Genomic DNA, 23,431 nt, shown 5'->3' on the forward strand with positions numbered 1-23,431 from the left:
AATTTAAAACTTAATCAAATAATAAATGTAAATCGAATTTTGAATTCTTCATCAGTAAAAAAAAGTGAAAAAATAAAAAAATAAAACAGCTGATCAAACGATTTGGATATCATATCACACTATTTTTCTTTTCACAGAAAAATGATGAAATTGTATGATACTTCGATTTGTATGGATGATAAACACGATAAATACCAAGAGAACACAAGGACCACAAGAACAAGAGAGACTTTAAGTAGAAAAAGAAAAGAAACTTGAGGTCACCAAAATCCCAAAACCGCACATATCAACACCATAACACATTGACACTACCGAACATCAAACCAAATTTGCATGCAGAATTCTTCAGTCTCCACTCCAACCACCATACCAAACGGCTCGAACTCTGAAACTGTGAATACAAACAAACAATCCAACGAGAGAAAACATGCTACTCTATCCCGTGCTTTCTCTTTCTCCCTTTCCCTCTCTCATTTCTAATCGTTCGCTCCGGTTTCGTCCTCGTCGGAGGCAATTCGCTCCCCGTCGCGCCGTTCAGTGCGCTGCCGCGGCCTCCGGCGGCGACGAGTTCACAGCGAAGTCGGGGTACCTGTTCGAGCTGAGCACGACAGAGGCGGATTCGCTGGCGGAGTACCGGATTCCAAAAATCGCGGCCGTTTATGGGCGGAAGCCTCTGCTTGTGGCTCGCAGGTTGGTCCAGACCGGGCTCGCGTTCGGGAAGTGGTTTGGTCTGCGTTACATCGACACCCTCTTGGACCGCTCCGAGTCAATGTTTCAGGTTTCGTAACGCTCTTTTTATTGTGCTTGTGAATTCAAGTTCGGAGGTGGTGGTTTCGTTTTTCTTTTTAATTGGAGTAATGAATTTTATACAATTTTACTGGAAATGGTGTGTTGTTATAGTTATGAAGTAGGACTTTGTATGAACTGGTTTGTGTTGCTGGAATTGAGCATTTTTTATCGTTGTTGTAGTGGAGGTATTTTTTGAAACCTATGTTATAAGACTATGTCTGGAGAAACTTTTTCATTTGCAGGTATAGAGATAAAAACTTAAAATGAATTGAACTTCTCTCGTAATAAGTTATAGTAGAGCTTTTATAAAGTTTATGGTAAAAATTTATTTCGTTGTATCTTCTTATTTTTTTTTCTTGTAAGTGTTTACAAAGAAGTATATTCAAATAAGGCCTAACTGAAGATTCTTGAGATATTTTATTTGTGATTTGTATTGGAAAGAATACTTTTATTTATTTATTTGTTCTTTTGTTTTGCAGGTTAGAGCTGCAGAGCTAAGGAAAATATTGGTAGAGCTTGGACCGGTATGTAATGCTGGTTATTTTTTTAGTGGGGTTGAACTTTTTTTCTTTAACTTGCCATTTTTTTCTTTGATCTTTGGCATTTTTGGATCGAGTAATAGCGTAATGGCAAGGGTCATTGGTGCTACTGACCTATTCATTCTTCCAGATTGATAAATTTTGTGACAGCAGTTGTGAATTTGTTTCCTGTCTGTTTTATGATTTTTGTCAAGGATTTTTTATCCTCAGCTTTTTGGGTCAACAAATTGTTCCTTACCATAATTTCCCACATCCCTTTTTCCCCTCACTGTCCCAACTTTTATCTTTATCTTTCTTCGGAATCTTATTTTTTTCTCTTGTAACTTGTTCAATAGTCGGACTGAATGAATCAAATCTTTCAATTCCTAGATATTGTTCCTCTAAACTAGGAGGTCTTTCTGATATTGTCATTTGAACTGTGTTTACTTAAATCTGATATAGTTGAACTTTTTTTTTATCCTAGAGCTATCTGTTGTGTGTCCTTTTAAAATGCCAGGGAATCTACATAAGTTCCCTTCATCTCCTACTCCATCCTCTTCGGTATGGACTATTTTCCCTATTCTAGGTTGGTATAGGGGGAATATAGACTTTAAAGACTAAAGTGAGTCTTGAATATTACTAATGACACAATGGATGAATACTATATTGATGCATAAGATGAATACTAATTTAGTTTTGTGTTGGTTTTTGATAAATCAGCATGACCATAAGCCAAAATATCTTATGTCTTAATTGCTATTTTATATTACTTTCTTGCAGGCATATATCAAAATTGCCCAGGCTATATCATCTCGTGCTGTAAGTTTTTTTTTTTTTTTTATCTGGCACATTAAAACTTATGCCCATGTTCTTTTTATTTTTTCTTATCTCTGTGATCCTTCTTCTAACTCTTTCCTGTTATTATATTTCAATTGCCACCTAAAAGAAGACTATAGGTGAAGGAATTTAATGAAAACTGTGTTTTACTTGTTGGCGATAAAGCTTTACACTTCCATCCTTATTATGCTGTTTAAAACTATTAAAACTATACACAGCATAAGCAGCAGTCAAGATTCATATTAATTTTTATCACTGATGAAGACTACATGCAATGTAACATCATTAAGGATGTTTTTTGTCTTCTTTCATTGGGTATATTTCAGTTCCTTTAGGACACACATAAGGGGAATGTGAAAATAAAATAGAATTAAGCGAAAGTTAATGAAACATTTAGAATGCTGTTTTTCTAAGTTTTTGTAGTTCAAACCTTCTCCATCTTGAATCAAGATCGTAAACACAAATACCTAAAAATATTGCATATGATGATCTGATCTTGTGTTAGATGTGGTTGATTTACAGGTTTGTGAATTGAACAGGTGTTATATTCTGTCAATTATTTGAATATTGTATTCCAAATTTGTTTACAAATTAAGATTTAGTATTTAAATATGCAGTTTCTAGTTTGTACATATGGTGGGAATTATGTTGAAATGTAATTTTATGCTCATTTTCTGTTAATATCACGCACTTTAATATACAGTCACTATAATTAAGACATGCAATTTGAAAGAAGTTTTCCTTGTAGGATTTGATACCACCATCATACCTAGATGAACTCTCATTGCTACAAGATCGAATAAGTCCATTTTCCTCTGAAGTTGCATTTAGTATGATAGAACAAGAACTTGGTTTATCTTTGGTAGAACTTTTCTCTGAGATTTCACCTGAGCCTGTAGCTGCGGCATCCCTTGGGCAGGTTCATTTAGTTGCCCATTTTGGCAATTATTTTTTCTAACGATTGCAGATATTTTGAGAGAATGTGTATGCATTTCTTAATTTTAGATTTTGTTCTCTTAAACTTGGAATATCTGTCTCTGAAGCATAGGTTTATCAAGCTAGACTTCGCAAAACAGGGCAGGTTGTTGCTGTTAAAGTCCAAAGACCTGGAGTTCAAGCAGCAATTTCCCTTGACATATTAATCCTGCGTTTTATGGCTGGATTGGTTCGGAGAGCTGGCAAATTTAATACAGATCTTCAGGTGAAGTTGTAGTATATGACTAAGTTTAATTTATGGAATGTAAGAATTTTGATTGTATTAACACCAAAATGGTTATACTGATGCCTCGTAACTTCAAGATCAGTTGATATGGAGTTATTTATTTTTCTGTGAACTCAGTTTTGGGGGGGGGTGAGGCATAGTACATATTGCCTGTATTGTATCCTTCAATCTTGTATCTATCTGCATGTGTATGTTATATTTTGAAGTTCTATATTGCATTGGTTTATTAAGCATGGATTCCTATTTATGCAGGCAGTTGTTGATGAGTGGGCATCAAGTCTTTTCCGGGTATGCACTGTTTTCTTGTATTTTCACCATAATGATGTTCTAGATAGAGTATGTGTGATTGCATTTGATAGAGAACTAAAGAAGAATATGAATGAGGGCTGGAAAGTGTAAAGAGGAAAGGACTTTCTAGATCAAGGAAGTATGTTTCGTTGCTAATCATGCTTCCTTAATCTAGGAAGTCCTTTCTTCTTTAGCCTTACCAAGCCTCTATTATTCTCTTCTTAGGTCTCTATCAGTATATTACACAATAATATGAAATTGTTTTCACTATTTCTTATACAAACTTGTTGAAACAGAAAGGAACCTGAAAACTGAGTGATTTTTGTAACTAAAATTGAAAATAGAAGATAAAAATATAAAACATTTTCTCAAACCAAATGGCCCTTAATATATATGAAGCTTTTATCTCTAAGTCGTGATTGTAATTGAATTTAAAATCCAAGTCAACATTGTTTCTATAAGGTTTCTTAGTAGAAGAAACCAAAGAAACGTAATGGGGCTGGAGAATACACTAAAAATACCTCATGTTATTGATTGTATTCAATTGATTACACAAAATATTATCCAGGGACTCAGCTTCCCCTCACACAGGATAGAAAAGATCCTGTCCAAACTCCTAACGAACATCCAAAAACTCTCTTCACAACAGACCCGTCCAACTATATAAAGGCTTCCACTGCAAAACCTTTCCCTAACTCACCAACTCCCCTAATAACCTATTTCTTTTATAGGTTTCCTCCTAACATATACATTTATTATCCTATCATTACGCGCCACTGCTGGAACAACCTTGTCCTCAAGGTTGAAATTTGGGAATTGACCCTTCATAGTTTTCACATCCTCCCAAGTTGCTGCCTCCGATCCACCTTCATGCCACTGAACTAAGACTTGCTGCACGGGTTCACCCTTCTCCTGTAGGGTCCTTCTATCCAGCACTTTGGTTGGGATACATCTGCTCCTACCTGTTCATCTTCTGCCATGATTATAATTCACACATTCTTCTCTAGGCACCTGTGGCCTAGATTGTGGGCCCCCCCTCCACAATGGAAACACCTCCCTTCTTCCCTTCTCTTGATGTATTCTGGGTAGGGCAGGTTAGGAACTCCTTTATTCCTCATAGCCACCGAATTGCTTCCGATCTTGGAACCAAAAGATGCTCCTCCCCCTTCTTTCCTTGTTGTGCTGACGTTGCTGGTAGACTATTGTGAATTTCCAGCTCCTTTGAAAGTTTCTGTGTGCATAACTGTCCCTGTTCCTCCTTGATACCGAAAACTAAAATTGTTATTTCGGAAAATGCGGCCTCCCCCTGATTTTGATTCTTTCATAGAGTCCTGCACATCCCTAGCAATCTCCATAGCTCTAATCAGGTGCTTGGGATTGTGTGGCCTAATCTGATTTCGAATCCCACTCTGCAAAGAAATAACCCAACAACTACTCCTCTTACACGTGAGGAATTTGTGACACAACAAACCTTCTATTCAGGGATGTGATTAATTCTTCGCGAGAGGGGTTCTTGGTCTTCTGTTTCCAAAACCTGAACCAACGACTGACCCTTTCTTCCATGCTAATGAAAGCTAGATGTAACTTTTCCTTTGTTGCAATTCCCTAGATCTCAAAAAACTTTTCCGCCCTTGCTATGGAAGAAAATAAAGAATTATTTTATTGATTACAATCACACTAATTACATTCTCATCACCTTTATATGTAACAATTAAACCCTTTAAAACAAGGAAATAAAAATATGCTAAAATAAATAGGAAAACTCTAAAGATGTTTTCTTTTAATCACTACGAAGATATTGATGATATTTTTATCCTAATAATAATCCTCTATTTACAACATATTCTAATAAATCTAGTTGTAATAAGATATTCATATAATTTTAAAGATCCTAATTGAATTAGGAAACAAAATAAAAATATAAAAGAAAAATAAATCCTAAGAGATCATCTAATTACTTTAAAATATTCTTTAGATAATATCTTTGATATTTCTAATATTGATCAATATTTTGTAAGGAAAAATGATATGAACCTATTATTTTCATATATAATGTTTCAAAAATAAAACTCTTAGAAATTCAAATTGAATACAGGTAAATCACCTTGAATGCAGGAGATGGACTACAATAACGAAGCAAGCAATGGTATCAAGTTCAGGTAAGTGCATGTGAATGAGACTTTTGAAAAAGATTACTTGTGGTCTCAGTTTGTGTTATTAGAGATAATAGTTGATTTTACTTTTTCAGTGTAATTCCCATTCTGTTACAATTACTTTGCTAACTCAGCAATGTTTCAGAATGATTGCTACAAAAGCTCGCTCTCTTGTATCCTATCTCTTAATTTTCTCTTCACTCTGACTCTGACTGTATTTCCTGAATTGTATTTTAATGTATGGTCTGAAAGCATGTGATTAAGGTCTGGTTCTTATCATAATTATAGAGCATATTCAACTCAAATTTGGTGTCAAAAGTTGAAACTCTTTTTTGTTTTTTCTATTTTATTCTCTTGATATATATTTCTGGTTTTGGAAGATAAAATGAACAAAAGCATTGCAGGAGTTTGGTTTTAGCATGACTACATAAGCTCTTAGAGTGTGGGTTTGGGCCTACCTGAACCCTTAAAAGCTAGCTCATAGGATAAGTGATGCGTCCACTTATATGCATTGTGTTGGCATTATCTATAGTCAATGTGAAACTTATGTTTTTCTTAATATACTCCCTTACACTCAACACTGTTGGGTTTGGTGCATAATAATATAATAAGTAAGCCAATAATAGATCTGATGCCATCTTAAAATGTGGATAATTCAACCCTAAAAGCTAGTTCATAGGATTAGGGTTACCCCCACTTATATACACTAACTTAGCACTATTTCTAGTCAGCACGAGACTTAGTTTTTCACAATGGAAGTCTTTCCTAGGGATGCAAATTTGATGTACCTCCTTTTTTATTTTTTATTTTATTTAGCCATTACTAATGGTTATTGATTGCTTATCTGTTATGTGTGAACAGGAATTTATATGGTTCCATAGAAGATGTGGTGGTTCCTTTAATGTATATGGAATACACAACTCGCAAGGTCCTAGTTATGGAGTGGATTGAGGTATTTTATGATTTGTTGTCTGTTTGCTGTATCTTGGCTAGAATAGTTCAGTATTTGTATAATAAGATACATAGTTAATTTTATTACCTATCTCTGTGAATGAGATGAGCAACTTTGCCATTAGGAAATATCTTAAATATCCTTTTGTGGTGATTTAGGCATGAACACTTGATACGTACCTAGAGAAATGGTTATATTGTCAACACCTTCCTAAATGATGTGATGTGCATTTAAAGTTTTGACATTTAGTTCTTGGATATATGCCTCAAGTGTCTCTCCCTTGAAAAGAAGTTAAGGCACGTGGGGCGATTTTGTCTTTACATATTCTCTTTTGTTGCCCACTGAAGTATTTTAGACCTTGGCTGATTTATTATCTTACTATAGTCTATGTATTGCAGGGGGAAAAGTTGTCTGAAGTGAAGGATCTTTACCTGATTGAGGTCATTTATGAAACTAGTATCAAATGCACATTATTCTATATTTTCTAACCTGTAAAATTCTTAGATTTTGCATCACCATGCTAATCATGTTTTATATTTCCTATTGATGATTAGGTAGGAGTTTATTGCTCATTCAATCAACTTCTTGAGTATGGGTTCTATCATGCAGATCCACACCCTGGAAATCTTCTTCGAACATATGATGGCAAATTAGCTTATTTGGGTAATTGAAGATTAAGTATTTAATATTTCAAGTCCTTTGGCTTTTTGGGTTATGATTAAACAAATTTGTCTTGTTTCAAAGATTTAATGATAGAAATAAGCCAAACTCTTGGAATCAATTAATCATTTCTTTTGATTTAATGGTGCATTCTTTCTCTTCTTCTGCACTAGATTTTGGTATGACAGGTGAATTCACACAAGAATTACGCGATGGATTCATGGAAGCTTGTTTACATCTTGTAAACCGTGATTTTGATGCACTGGCTAAGGACTTTGTCACTCTTGGGTATTTATATTATTTATGTTCCCTTGAAGTTATTAAAGTGACTATTCTTATGGAAGTAAGATATCAATGCTTGTAAATTTTATCAGGCTTCTTCCACCAACTGCAGACAAAGAAGCTGTTACAAAGGCTTTGACAGGTTTTTCTTTGTTGTGTTTAGTTGAATTTTAGATAGTTGTGACTATGCTGTAGGCAATGTTCCAATTTTGTAGAGATTATAATTGTTAATTTTATCACTTGCATTTGTTCTTGATAGGGGTCTTCCAAAATGCTGTTGCCAAAGGAGTTCGTAATATCAGCTTTGGAGACCTTTTAGGAAACTTAGGAACCACCATGTAAGCTCTTTGTTAATGGTTGATGCATTAGATATATAATTGTTGAATCTACCATATTCATATTCATATGAAAGGTCTGTATATTGCTGATTTCAATATTCTAACAAATATAATCTAGATTGTAAAGTTGTCTATATAAGGGATATTTATGGCCAATACTTATTTCAAATTGCAAACTATGGTTTAAACAACTTTTTAACTCAAATCCAACAGGCTATACTGATGCAATGTACTAAATTATAAATATAAATAAATATTTTGAATTCAGAAAACCATAATTTATGACTGTAGGAGAACATAAGAGATAATAAACTCTCTAATTTTATTGTTTCGATCTATACTTTTAGCTGTTAGGTGTCACTAGAAAGAATTAATATAAAAGAAAGAAGATTTTGATTCAATTGGTTCATTTGAAAGGTGTCACTAGAAAGAATTAATATAAAAGAAAGAAGATTTTGATTCAATTGGTTCATTTGAAACAGGACATTAGTCTCTATATATAGAGAACTCTAATCCTAAAGTAATAATTACAAGGAGATCTCTCGAATCTTATATTAGCTTCTAGTAATACATTTAATATTCTACCAACTTCTAGTAATGCATTTAATATCCTACTTACAACACTCTCCCTCAAACTAGTGAATGGATATCTATCATTCCCAGCTTGCATGTGAGATCATGAAATGATTCAGTAGGAAGACCTTTTGTAAACAAATCTGCTAGTTGAAGCCCAAATGGGACATAGGAAGTAGGGATAAGACCACTATCCAGTTTCTCTTTAATAAAGTGTCAGTCTATCTTTGTGTTTGGTGCTTTCATACTGAACTGGATTCTGAACAATGCTAATAGCTGGCTTATCACAATCAAGGATCATAGGTTCTTCACATGCCACTTTAAGATCATTTAGAATAATTTTCAGTCATAACAATTCACACATCCCTTGTGTCATAGCTCGGAATTGAGTCTCTGCACTAGACCTTGCAACAACATTTTTTTTTGTTTCTTCTCCAACTTACCAAATTTCCACCCAAGAACGTGCAATATCATGTGGTAGATTTCCTATCTGTGACAGGCCCTGTATAATCTGCATCACTATACACTTGCATTTTTTAATTTTTAATTTCTCTTGAACAATAATCCCCTTCCTGGACTTAGTCTTCAAATATTGAAGGATTTTGTTTACAACTTGTAAATGTCTCTCCTTTGGTTCATGCATGAATTGACTGACAACGCTCACAACATATGCTATATCCGGTCTAGTGTGAGCTAACTGAATGAGCTTCCCAACAACTCTTTGATATTAGCCTTTATTCACGTAAGAACTGCCTCCATCACTCCCAATTTTATGGTTTTGTTCTATAGGAACTCTAATGGTCTTGCAATCAATCATACTTGTTTCTTTGAGACTTGTTTCTTTGAGGAGATCAAGAACATACTTTTTTTGGGGGATAAAGATGCCTTTCTTTGAGTAAGCTACTTCTATCCCGAGGAAGTACTTTAACTTTTCTAGATCTTTCATTTTAAATTGAGCAGTAAGTTTTTCTTGCTATCTTCTGTAACAATCATATCATCTTCCTTAATTAAGAGTATACCTTCTGAGGAATGCTTGATGAACAAGGTTCTATCGATATCGCATAGGGATCATAACATGAATGAGTTGACCAAACCGAGCACGAGGTGACTGCTTGAGTCCATACAAGGCTTTCTTCAACCTACATACTTTATTCCCTTCTTCAATAGGCCTAAAACATGGGGGAATTTTCATATAGACTTCTTCCTCTAATTGTCCATGCAAGAAAGCATTTTTCACATGAAATTGTTGTAATTCCCAACCAAAGTAAGCAGCCAATAAGAGAATGATTATAACTGTATTCATCTTTGCCACTGGAGCAAATGTTGAAGATGTTGTTTTAGTTAAGGAATTTTGGAAGAATATAATAACTTGTTTGAAAGGTGCATTGCCTTTAATTGAAGTGCTTCAATTGGTTGATTCGGATCAAAAGCCAGCCATGGGATTCATTTATGAAGCAATGGACCGAAGAAAGGAGAAGATTCAAAAGGCTTTAAATGTTGTCAAAAAAAGGTATTAGTCATCTAACTATCTATATTTGTTTGTTAGTGGAAAACAAAAAACCAACTCAATGTAATGTATTTTGGTTAGTTATTTGCCTTTGTGGAACATCATTGATGAAAGGTGGGACAAACAACTCCATAGGCCCTTGCATGCTGCAAATTGTTTTCTTAACCCTCAAATGCATTATTGTCTTGAGTTTAAAGCAGATTTGGAAGTGAAATGAGGTTTGATGGAATGTATAACTAAGATGGTAGAGGATGAGGATGAACAAACTCTGATTGATGTTCAAATTGATGACTTCAAAAAATCAGCAAAATGTTTTGGTTGTCCCTTGGCTACTAGGTCAATTAATTTAAAGACTCTAGCAGATTGGTAGGAGTCTTATGGCGATGAGTATCCCAAACTCCAAAAATTTGTCATTTATGTATTGAGTTTGACATGTAGCTCTTCTGGATGTCAACGCAATTGGAGTTCCTTTGAGATGGTAAATTAATGTTAGGATATATCTCTATAATAAATTACTAGTCTAGTGCTTGCTTGCGTATCATATTTGTCTTTGCATTTGTTTAGGTCCATACAAAGAAAAGAAATATGCTAATGCAAAGCACAATGAATGATGTTGGTTTTGTTATGGCCAATTCAAAATTAGCAAAGAAGAAACAAACAAGAAAATCAGCTCAGATTAGCATTGATGATTGTTTATCTGATGAAGAGTGAATTATGGAAGATGAGCATGAGCAGAATGAAGTATTGGATTTGGATGAAAACTTGATTCCATTTGAAGTTGAGGAGGATGAAACTTTACATAGTCAAGACTTAGATATGGCTGATTTGAATGGTGAAGGAGATGGAAATGATGGAGTTGAAGGTCTATCTGAAGATTATGAATTTAACTCACAAGATTATTTGGTTTAGATGAATTATTATTTTGTTACTCCTATATAGCTAGGATATTGTGTTTGCACTTAATGATGTACTCTTTTATTTCATATATTATGAAGTTTAGTTATGAAGTTTGAGTGACAATGAATTTTGTAGGATCTTGCGATCTTTGTTACGATCTTCCGATTTACGATTTATGTTCTCCTTTCCCATCTTGAGTAGGATCTCAATTTTGAATACCATGCTTACCAGTCATAGCTAGAGAGCTAGTACCAAAAGGTGACTTACCGATAGACTGCACAAGAGATTTCAAATGTTCAATTTCAACACATGATGGAGCATGTATCTCTGAAGTTAGAAGCTCAACATTGTTTAGTGGAACTACCATGCTTAAGTAAATAATATGATTCCTAAGCCCCCTCTTAATTAAACAAGAACAATAAGACAAAAGAATTCCAGATGTGGCAACGACGATGACAGCGACAACAAATCCGACGAGGGTTTGGCAACAACTTGGGCGAAGGTCCAATGAAGATTCGGCGAAGGTCTGACAATAACTCCGGTGGACAGTAGGGTGGATAAAACCACAAGTTGGGTGCACTTCAGGCAATCCCAATATTTAAAGGAAATGGTGCACTTAGGCAACCCTAAAAGAAACCATAACTAAGACAGGAAAGAAGACATGTGGAAGCAAGGCTCCCAAGATCGGGAGTTCTGATACCAACTAGAAAGAATTAATATAAAAGAAAGAAGATTTTTATTCAATTGGTTCATTTGAAATAGTACACTATATATAGAGAACTCTAATCCTAAAGTAATAATTACAAGGAGATCTCTAGAATCTTCTATTAGCTTATAGTAATACATTTAATATTCTACCAACTTCTAATAATGCATTTAGTATCCTACTTACAACATTGTCCTTTCAGTGCGGTGGTTATAAATTATAATTGGCAATTATAACCGTTACAGCTGTCACCTCATGCCGCAATAACTTCTCCTTTCCCTATACTACTTATACATTCTCTGTATATTAAATAGTGTAAATTTTGCTCCTTGCTGCTTTTTTGTCTTCCCGATGTTGGTTGTCTAGTCTATATTTGACTTTGACAAACTGTCTTTTCTTTTTTCTTTTTTCTTCCAGGTATAAATTCAAATTTAGAATACCTTCATACTTCTCGCTTGTCATTAGGAGGTAGTTCTTTCCACAGGTTACTACAACCCAACCAATAATGTCCGTTCAAAATTCTGAACAATATTTTATGTCTTTAGCCTTGCTGTACTGGAAGGAATTGCAATCAGCTTTAACCCTGAGTACAAAGTTTTGGGTAGTACTTACCCTTGGATAGCCCGAAAAGTACTTACTGATGGCTCTCCTCAGCTTAAATCTTCTTTGGAGAATCTTCTTTACAAGGTAAGCATAAAAGAGTGAAGTCCAAGATTTCTCTGTGGTACCTCACCTGACATCTTGATGATCAATACTTTTGATTTTGATTCCCATTGACATATCTCTCTTCTACTTGCCGTAATTAGTGTTGGAATATTTTCTAAACATTTTTCACATAATTTTGATTATTATCATTTTTCCAGGATGGAGTTTTTAGAATAGACCGTCTAGAGTCTTTGCTGATAGAGGTAAAATTATCTTTTAAATTTCTTTACTTTTTTATTACTATTTTTGGTATGAAGGCATACTTTTATTATTAGTAACGTCTAGAGTCAGTCTAATAAACCTGTTTAAAAACTATATGGGTCATTGATTAACCAAAATGAGCCTATTTAAAAAATATATAAATTATACGTTTAATTTGTGATCTTGGAGCTGGATTTTCATCCATTCACTGGTCTGTTTAAACAAGGTACTTGATTGTTATCATTAGATTTTTCGTTAAATCTTCTCAGGTGTCGTGCTAGTTGTTAGTTGTTGCTTAGTATTTAAGAATTAAAAAGAGTATATGTTGAAACTTTCTTATCAACTTTGTCATTTATTTCCAATTTAATATTATATAATGTTGGTTCAGGCATTTAATTAACAATGTACTGTGGGAATGTTTGGTCCAATTTTAGAATCATCCTACTGAGTTAAATCAAGCTATATTACGGAGATATTAGTATCACTGAATGCTTCAAGGCACCCTGTGCATTTTTGGCAAGATATTCCTTCTTAGTAAATCTCGTTTCTTGATGAATTTTATTTGTTCAAAACATCCTGATAGAGTTTCATGACAGTCTCTCCGTGCCAAAACAGAAAAGGTCATAGTAAAACAAGCTGCAGGCACTGATTCGAGAGTGGTTATGAAGGAAATTCTTTCTTTTACGCTGGCAGAAAAGGTGCTTATTATTCATTATGGATTAACGTTATATTATTTGCCACCTCTAACTTTTCCCCTCTAAATTAGATCTTGTGAAAATCTTTGCAGGGTGAATTTGTGAGGGAAATAATTGTTCAAGAATTTGCTAAAGTAAGTCCCTTCCTAGTTTTTTATTAGCACTAAATAGCAGTGAGGTATATGAAACAACATTGTTGGAGTCCAAAAATTTATTGATTAATTATTTTATAGGGTATTTAATCATTACTGTTAGCATTTTCCTATTTGATTGCCAACTCCTGCATTTCGTTATTATTTAAAGATATACGACATATTGTATAACATGACGGTGTCACTGAGCTCACCCGTGACAATTGTGTGTTGATTTTCTATTGTAGTATTTGTATGAGGCTTTGGTTTTTAACCATGCCAAATAGGTGATCTCACCTAGAAGGATAAAACTTTGTTGTTATTGTAAGGTGTTGTTAGTAGGACATTAAGTGTACTACTAGAAGTTGATAGAAGTTGTTAGAAGGTTCTAGAGGTCTCTTTGTAATCATTATTTTAGGATTAGAATTCTATATATATATATATAGAGAGGCTGATGTATTATTTCGAATCGATCAATTGATTAAGAATAATTTTTTCTTTCAAGTTGGTATCAAAGCTTCTGATCTTGGGATTCCTGCATTTTCATTTTTTCTTTACCGTCTACGGATATTATTAGGGTTGCCTGAAATACACCCATTTCCTTTAATTATTGGAGTTGTATGAAGTGTACCCAACTTGTGGTTCTGCCACTACTTCCCACCATCAGCTGCCATCTGCTAGAGCTGCACTGTTGTCGGACCATCACCAGAGTTGCTGCTGCCAAAAATTTTTTCGGAGCCGTTGCCATAGCTTTTGTATGGGCTGTCACCAGAGCTTTTGTTGGAGATGTCGCAGCTGCCTCACTGCCACTCTTGCAACTGCTACTGTCACCACTACTATCATCGGAGCTTTTTATCTTACTGTTCTGTTTCATTTAGGACGGGCCCTGTTATTTATTTTATCATAACAACTGCATTAAGCAACAGATATTCTAACTTCAAAATTAAGACTACTTCATCCTCTCTAATTGAAGAAGGAATACATGCATTATGTGTTGAAATTGAACATCTAAAAGCTCTCATGGAGTCTATCAATAAGCTGCCTTTTGGTAGTTGCTCTCTAACCATGACTAGTAAGAACTCCAATTCCTATTTTAATGTTTCTAATAATTTATGTAAGGATTCTAGGGTTTTAGACTTTGGTGCGGTAGAGCATATGACACCTTATTCATCTCTTTTAACATTATATGTTTCTGTTAGGTTTCATTGATTAAAGAAACCAATCTGCCGCACGAAACACTCACCGAGAACACATACACCAGGAAAAAAGACTGAAATACTTCTTTTATTGGCTATAGAAACAGTTCGTGAACATACACTGGCAAGGGATAATGCTTCCCTTTCCACAGGACTCTAAGGATCCTGTTCCTAATTCTCGAATTCCAAAAAACCCACCCTTTACACAGCCACAGACCCACTCTAGCCTCCCACCAAGAACGACTATCACACCTCAACCTCAACTGTCTGACCAAACAACTACCCCTAACTAACTATTTGTTCTCTTCCTTCTTCCATAGACATTTAGTTTCCTAACAGTTTCTCTTTTAACATTATATGTTTCTCGTTGATGGTAATCTCATTATTGTTGCCAATGGGACTCATCCCAATAATTGGACATGGAAATGTTTCTCTTTTGCCATTCTTCATTCTTAAAGATGCCTTTTATATTCCAAATCTTCATAATAATCTTATTTCCATTAAAAAACTTCCCATGCCCTTTATTGTTCAATAACTTTCTTTCCCTCTCAATGTGTTTTTTGAATCCTACCATGGGGAGGACGGTTGGAATTGTTAAGGAACACGGATGGTTGTATTGCTTTAACAACTTAGGGATTAAGGATAGTATTAGTAGTCAAACGGGTACCCCTTGTTTCCAATCTTGCACTACTTTTGAGTCTTCTGAAATTTGTTTTCTTCACCGTCATCTAGAACATCCATCCTTTTTTGTTCTAAAGTCTATGTTTCCTTCCTTATTTTCCAAAGAGTCTATTTAGTCATTTAAATGTGATGTAAGTCAATTTGCAAAGCACTATCAGGCCACATATCTACTAGTAATATGCAGAGTATTCATCCTTTTTTATTTAGTTCATTATAACATTTGGGGGACTACATCAAACTCTTATGTATGGTGCTAAATGGTTTGTCACTTTTATTGATGGTGTGCCTATGTTACATGGATTTTCCTAATGAAAGAAAAATTTGAAGTTTTTTTTACCTGGTCAAATTCTAACACAATTTTGAAAGTGAATTAAACATGTGTTGTGATAATTGGTGGAAATATGTAAGTTATGATATGTCTAAATTCCTTACCGAGAATGATGTTGATAGGTTACTTTGATTAAAGAAACCGAACTGCAGAACTAAACACTCACAAACAACACACACAACACCAGATAAGACTGAAACCCCTCTTTTATTTGTTCTTCAACACACCTCCAATATAAACACTCTCAAGGGATAATGTTTCCCTTCTCACAGGACACTAATGATCCTGTTAGTATTAACTCAAAATCCAAAACTCCTTACATCGCAACAAAATGACATTGCTAAAACAAAAAATAGGCATCTTCTTGAGGTGACAAACACTTTTTTTTTTCAAATGTATTTCCCTAAATCTTATTGGGATGAGACTATTCTCACTGTTACATATCTTATTAACAGTTACCCCATCAAGTCCTAGATGGTTTGAGTCCCATCGAGTTCATATCTTCTTTGTTTCCGTTTGTACCATTCTCTCTAATCTTTATAGTTGGGTGTTTGTATGTGTTTTGTTTGTCTATATTCATAGTCGGTTTAATGGAAGGTTAGAACCTAGAACTATTAAATGTTTATTCATTAGTTATGCGTCAAATAAAAAGGGATATCATTTTACCATCCTCCAAATCGGAAGTGTTTTACCTCCATGGATGTCACTTATGATGAAACTAAATATTTTTCCATGCATCCTTAGCTTTAAAGGGAGATTCGAAGTTGAGTCTTTTGACTCTCTAGAGTCATCTTTTGTCCCTTTCATATAGGAACCGCCTCATACTTACTCTTGGTACTCATGATACTTCTCTTGGCACATCTCCTATGGATGTCTTTGAAGCTACTCCTAGCAAGGTTATATATGTTTCCTAGTCAGGGTTAGCTCCCAAAATTTATTATTTCTAAAGTTGTTCCTAACAAGAGCATTTACGTTCCCAAGCCAAGGTCAATTCCAAAAATTAGTCGTCCTGAGAGTTCTCTTTGTGTACAATATTAAAGGAGACAAAAACAACCTAACCCAATCCAAGAACAAATCCAATTGTTTGAGCCAAGGGTAAGTGTTGCTACTTTTGACACTCTGACCTTTGGAAAATTCTTGGAATATTAATTGTGAACATGGTCTTGATGAATTGCCCATTGAGTTGGAGAAGAGGAACTCCTTGTAGAAAGTATCCTATTTCTCATTTTGTGACAACTAAAAATCTTTCTATGCAGCACCAAACTTTCCTCTCATTGCAATTAGAGTCCTTACTTCAATTCAAGAAGCATTGAAGAATGAGAATTGGGTTCAAGCCATGAATGAAGAGATGAGTCCCTTGAAAAGAGTCATACATGAGAAATTATTGACAGACCACTAGATAAAAATGCAATAGGATTCAAATGGATTTATAATGTAAAGTATAAATGTGATGGCACATTAGGATGCTACAAAGCAAGGTCAGTTTCTAAAGGATATACTTAGGCTTATGATGTTGATTATAAGGAGATATTTGTTCTATAGTGGCAAAGATGGAGACTGTTAGAATCTGGTAGGTTTGGCATTGTGTATAGTAGAAGAAATAAAAAAGGCAGCTAGGACAATTATGTTTTATAACTGTAACAGACATTATAAATAGTCTGTTTTAGGTGTGTGAATATCCTAGTTTTTGGTGGGAAAAGGTTGTGGAGAGTGAGACCTCTCGAAATACCTCAGCTGTAATTGTGTTCTTGTCTATTTCCCTACTACATTGGTAAGGCAATAGACCTTGTATGACTCAAGCACTCACCCCGTGCTTGGTTTGGTAGACTCACTTAAGTTATAACATTCATGGGCTATCAACAAAGCCAAGGTGACCATACCTCATTCATCAAACATTCCCCAGAAGGCAAACTTACTCTACTCTTGGTATTTGTTGATGATATAGCATGAATGAGATAATGAACATGAGAAATAAATATTGGAAGAAAAATTTGATGTTTAGTTTGAAATGAAGGACCTAAGAAAATTAAAGTACTTCATTGTATTTTGTTGCTTTACTATCAGTTTATCCGTATGTTGTCTAGATTCTTGGAAAGAAACAATAATAATGGTTTAATACCATCTGATCATGTTTTTATCCATTTTTCAAGTTAGCAAAATCTTGAATTTTTGTTTTCATGCATTTTAGGTAAAAAGACATGCAGGTGATTGGTTTACTCTTTTTGACATCATTAGATTCTTTATTCATTATTTCTGTTTTTCACCCTTACTGCAAGTTTTCTAATTTGCTTTTAAACGCATATTCAGGGTTTAGATGCACTTGGGCTAGCAACCTTGGAGACAGCTGCTGCCAGAGTTCCCTTCAGTGGTTTCTTTTATTCCCCTGTATTGACTGATGAAGATGTAACCAACTTGAGAACCTTCCAACGCCTTATGCTATTGCTATTGGGAGCTAGAAGAAAAGAAGAGTTCAATACAGTAAGATTTTTATTTTATTTGAAGAGAATTATATCTATGGAATGGATTTAATAATCGTGTGCATTTAGGTTAGAGGGCCACTTGACATTTTACCTGAAGTTTTAAACCTAGGAAGCAAGGACCTCAGTATTTCTCATGTCAAAACCCTTTGGGCTTCATACCACATTATATCATATCAAATCTAGAAACTAATTATCATAAACAAAAAGTGTGTAAAAAAAAAATACAATAACCAAGCCATCTTTTGCTTCTATTCCAAAATCTATTTCAAACTAAAATCTTATAAAAATGCTGTTCTTTTACTACTGACTGCCTTTTAAAGACAATGAATAGTAGACTTATTGTCCTTGTTCATTATGGATTTTAGGAAGTTTTTCATTTTATCCTTATTATAATTTTATTATTTATTATAGGTGTATATCTTGCTATTAAAATTAGGATTATGTATTTAAAAACAATCGTACAACTACAGGGATTTGTTTCCTTAGAATTAGCTCTTTATATTTCCTAAAATAAATAACAGGTTCATGTAGCTATAGGTCCAATGGCCTCATTATTGAAAAACAAGTGCTACAATATTAAAGTTGAGTATTGGATTGAGTGTTTCCTAGTAAGCCATAAACTTATAATTAATAGTTGGGACATAACTTTTCTACCTAAGAGCATAATAGTTCAAGTGCCACTTCTTGACCAATGTGGTTTCCGCCATTGGACAATGATTTCACATGCAACAAAGAGTAGTTAGTAATATGGTTTTATAATTATTATTAACTACAGCAAAACAACAAAATTGGATAGCTAAATTGTTGAGATATCAGTTCGAAGTGGTTTATAAACCGGGCCCCGATAATAAAGCTGTTGATGCTTTGTCAAGGGTATTTGAAGATAGTAAATTAAGAAATATTATTTCTTTTCCAAGATGGTTGCAAGGATAGCAAGTACAAGTGGAGCAACAATCAGATCCGTTCCTTAAAAGAGTGGTGGAAAACATTCAACAAGATGTTAATCCTAAGCATGGGTTCAGCTAGCAGCAGGGCATATTGTTGCATAAGGGACGATTAGTTTTGTCAGCATCGTCTCCCTTGATTCCACACATCTTAGAAGAATTTCATGCATCCCCTACAGGGGGACATTCGGGTTTTCTGCGAACATATAAGCGGGTTGTTGGGAATCTATATTGGGTTGGCATGAAAAAAAGGGTGCAAGAATTTGTTAAGCAATGTGATATATGTCAAAGGCAAAGGTATGCAGCAACATCTCCAGTTGGGCTCTTACAACCATTACCCATTCCTGATTGAGTTTAGGGGGATATTTCGCTTGACTTTATAACGAGGTTGCCCAAATCGAAGGGATTATCGAAGGGATTTGATGTTGTGTTTGTGGTAGTAGACCGATTGTCAAAAGTATGGGCACTTTATACCTCTCAAGCATCCATATAGGACAAGACAAGTGGTAGAAATATTTGCTAAGGAAATTGTGAAGCTCCATGGAATACCCAATTCAATTGTAAGTGATCAAGACCCCTTGTTTATGAGCTTACTTTGGCAAGGGTTGTTTTGTATACAAGGCATTGTGCTAAAGATGAGCTCATCTTATCATCCCGAGACGGACAATCAAACAGAAGTGGTGAATAGATGTTTAGACTTACTTGCAGTGTTTTGTTTTGGAACAACCTAAATATTGGGTGGATTGGATACCATGGGCTGAATTATGGTACAATACCAGTTTCCATGTGACTACGGGAAAAACACCCTTTGAAGTGGTATATGGGAGAGCACCTCCTCCGTTGGTTCGCTTTACAAAAGGAGAAACAAATGTAGAGTCTGTGGCAGCAACATTAGTTGATTGTGATGAAGCTCTGCGACAATTGAAATATCATTTACAGCGTGCTCAACAGCAGATGAAGAAGTATGCAGATAGGAAATGCAAATAGTTGGTGTTTGAGGTAGGAGAATGGGTAATTGTAAAATTGCGACCACATAGGCAACAAACGGTGGCACGACGCATTAATCCAAAGTTGGCAGCTCGTTATTATGGACCATTTTCTATTCTGGCCAAGGTGGGAGCTGTTTCATACAAGTTGTGGACCATTAATGAATCCAACCATTTTTAGGTCAAGTTTTCTCGCCTTAAAAATATTTATGATCCCTGAATCTAAAATATAACACTTTTCTTTTGGTTTTGCATCAATACCGCACCGATTCCTGCTCTTTAAGCATCACATTCAATCTCGAATGGTTGAGTAAAGTCTGGGAGAACTAAAACAGGAGCTTGAGTCATGACCTTTTTTAATTCTTCAAATGCTGTTAATGCCGCTGAGTCCCATTTAAACCCATCCTTCTTAGTTAGTTCTGTCAAAGGCTTGGCAATCCTTCCATACCCCACAATAAATTTTCGATAATATCCCGTTAACCCAAAAAACCCCTCACTCCCTTCACATTGCGAGGAATAGGCCATTCTACTACACTTCGAATTTTTTCAAGGTCAATCACCCCTCCCTGTTCTGAGATAACATGGCCTAAATATTCCACTTGTCTACTTCCAAACACACTTATTTTGATTCACCACAAAAGCTTGCTACTGTAGTAGTTGCAACACTAGAGATAAATTTTCTAAGTGGTCTTGTCACCTCCGACTGTACACTAGAATATCGTCAAAGAATACTAAGACAAACTTCCTTAGATAGGGCTTGAAAACTTGATTCATTATTGATTGAAAAGTGGCTGGGGCATTAGTTAACTCGAAGGGCATTACCAAGTACTCGTAATGGCCCTCATGAGTGCGAAAAGTTGTCTTGTGCACATCTTCCTCCCTCATTCTAATTTGGTGATACCTAGACTTCAAGTCTAATTTTGAAAAGCAAGCAGCCCCATGCAACTCATCTAGTAGCTCTTCCACCATAAGAATTGGGTATTTAGCTTGACCCCCCTTAGGCCACACTTTCGTTTGAGAACCCTTTGGATTGGGCTCTAACACTTGGACCCACTCCTACACCCATCTTATTTGGGCTATAACCCGATCCGGTACCAATCCTATCCAGGCTATTCGAACCCCATTCCCGATTTCCTCTTCCCATGCGTCCTCTGACTCCTCTGCCACTCTGTTCTCCATATAACTCCATTTCCACGTTCCTCGCAATCTGCATAGCCTCTAAGCGGTTGATAGGATTGAAAGTGCGAACACGTCTTTGAGTCTCCGGTCAAAGACCACTGATGAAATATCCCAAATATTGTTCCTCTGACAGACGTGATACCTAGGACGAAATGAATTCAAACTCCGACAGGTATTCCTTTATACTTCCTGTTTAATTCAAGTCCTTAAGCTCCCCATAGGGATTGTCACTTCAACCACCTTCGTATCTCCCAATTAGCTCCCGTTTAACTTCGTCCAGGTCAACCCCTCACGAGAGTCGTGGAGGAGATTGAACCAATGGATAGTGCCCCCCTCCATGCTCAACTTAGCCAATTGCACCTTCATTTCCTCCTTCGACCCTTGAACCTCGAAATATATCTCTACGCGTGTAAGCCATCCCACTGGGTCAGTTCCATCGAATAAAGGCAATTCTACCTTCTTCGTTGTCATCCTATCCTTCGGTGACGCTTCCATTTCTGGAGACTTGAAACCTGCCCTTCACTACGTGCAGTATGCAATCTGGACAATTCCTCCAACATGGACTAACAAAACTCTACCAATGATTCGGGGGCATGGAAAAAAGGGTAACTCCGCTAGTTCTCCTCGCAGAGATCCGGGAGGTCGGACCAATGACAGGTCTATGACAGCAAAATCAATTCAAAACAGAACAGAAAATGATAGTGTATGGAAACTATATTATTGAATATGTGAAAATGAGCAAACCAAGTGTAAGACAGTAAACCTTCCATATTTTGGGCCTTCCACTAACACAGTCTTCTTCACTATCTTTTTCCTGCTGTATCAGTCCCTCTTCAAGTGTTCTATCGGTAGCCAAATTCTGGGTAGTATACTGTTTAATGGGCATGGTTATCCTCATGATAATGGTTTCCGTAGACCTATGTGTTAAGCTATCTTCAAAGAGACATGATGCTTTTCTATTTTCATTTTACATGCACTCGGGAAGTCGTAAAGGCAAACTTATTACCCTATACCAAGGATAGTAATGCCCTGTTTCGTCCCTCTTAATGCCGAACATATTTTCAGAATTGATGTTTTCTTGTTGGTTTGTAAATTGCAATATGAGGATCTGTTTTGGTTTTTACTTGTATTGTTATACATGACTATTTAAGTCAATCTTTCAGCAATAAATATATTAAACATGGAATAATAAATGGATAATCATTTTACTGTGCTGTTTTTTATCTTGTAAATATCTTTTGTACTGTTTTTGAATGACATGTAGGGAAGCAGACAGGCGAGTCATGACAAGAATCAAATACTGTATATGGAGGAGCTTTCTTCAGTTTTAAATCAAGTTGAATCGGTTCAAGACGTTCTTCCTGTTCTTTCTATCATTCTTGAGGTAAATCGAACCATTACCATTTTATTTAAGAATTGTAGCCACTTCCCATTTCTTCATTAGCTGGAGCAAGTCACAGCTCAAGCAATTTTTCTCCTTGACCCATTTGTTTTAGTTTCTTTTTCATCAAAATCACTTCGTTTAAAAAAAAATTCACTTTTTTTTTTCTAGTTTTTTGTGTTGGAGTTATTCAAAACAACGGGAAACAGAAAAGAAACATAAATCTGGTTATAATCAAAAGTAATTTCACAACTTCTCAAAATCTTTTATTGTGAGCAAACATGAATCAATTTCTACTTTTTTAAAATCTTTAAAATATAATCATTAGATTATTTATATTATAATTACTTCTATTTAATCTTAAGCTCAGTGTCCCTTTCTTCAATATACATATATAACTGCCGAAGCATGACTGTCTATGTCGTTACCAGCTCCCACCAGAATCCCAGCAGCAATTGCTTCAATTGCCAGCCAACTTGGTTAGACAGTTAATATCCCGTGCTGCTGCAAGAACTGTCAGGAGGGTGTTTTTGTAACGTGGATTCACAGAAGCAGGCCAACCTAAAATCTTTGTGTTCTTTTAATCAAGACCGGAGAGCATTGAAAAAGTAAATAGGGCTCTTCATGACGAGGTCACAATCTCCTTGGCATTCTTCTTCTGTTCACAAATAAATACTTATTAAACTGAGATTAGTCATTTCAAACACCATCATCTCTTTCTTGAATATCTTCATATGGCTCGAGTTGTTTTCTTGAATAATCAAAGTGTTTTTGAGGCAATAAATCTCTATATTTGAATTCT

The 23,431-nt window shown here is 35.3% G+C and overlaps 1 protein-coding gene across 1 annotated transcript; it reads left to right on the top strand.

Annotated features, from left to right (window-relative positions):
• Positions 1 to 214: 214 nt before the first annotated feature.
• Positions 215 to 23,431, top strand: LOC114182092 (uncharacterized aarF domain-containing protein kinase At1g71810, chloroplastic). Its single transcript, XM_028068849.1, has 21 exons — positions 215 to 778; positions 1,269 to 1,313; positions 2,088 to 2,126; positions 2,893 to 3,063; positions 3,193 to 3,345; positions 3,619 to 3,654; positions 5,770 to 5,813; positions 6,669 to 6,759; positions 7,158 to 7,199; positions 7,314 to 7,422; positions 7,593 to 7,707; positions 7,794 to 7,843; positions 7,961 to 8,039; positions 12,140 to 12,190; positions 12,268 to 12,409; positions 12,586 to 12,630; positions 13,225 to 13,326; positions 13,416 to 13,457; positions 17,967 to 18,137; positions 22,513 to 22,632; positions 23,061 to 23,431. The coding sequence occupies exons 1-21, from the start codon at positions 428 to 430 to the stop codon at positions 23,163 to 23,165; spliced, it is 2,103 nt and encodes a 700-aa protein (XP_027924650.1). The 5' UTR covers positions 215 to 427; the 3' UTR covers positions 23,166 to 23,431.

The sequence above is a fragment of the Vigna unguiculata genome, chromosome 4 (assembly GCF_004118075.2).
Source record: "Vigna unguiculata cultivar IT97K-499-35 chromosome 4, ASM411807v1, whole genome shotgun sequence".
NCBI lineage: Eukaryota > Viridiplantae > Streptophyta > Magnoliopsida > Fabales > Fabaceae > Vigna > Vigna unguiculata.

Excerpts from the sequence above, each read along its gene's own strand:
- LOC114182092 (XM_028068849.1), top strand. The coding sequence starts at position 428 with ATGCTACTCTATCCCGTGCTTTCTCTTTCTCCCTTTCCCTCTCTCATT. Across the intron at positions 3,064-3,192 it reads CTGCGGCATCCCTTGGGCAG|GTTTATCAAGCTAGACTTCG; the intron begins GTTCATTTAGTT and ends TCTGAAGCATAG. Across the intron at positions 12,410-12,585 it reads TGGAGAATCTTCTTTACAAG|GATGGAGTTTTTAGAATAGA; the intron begins GTAAGCATAAAA and ends TCATTTTTCCAG.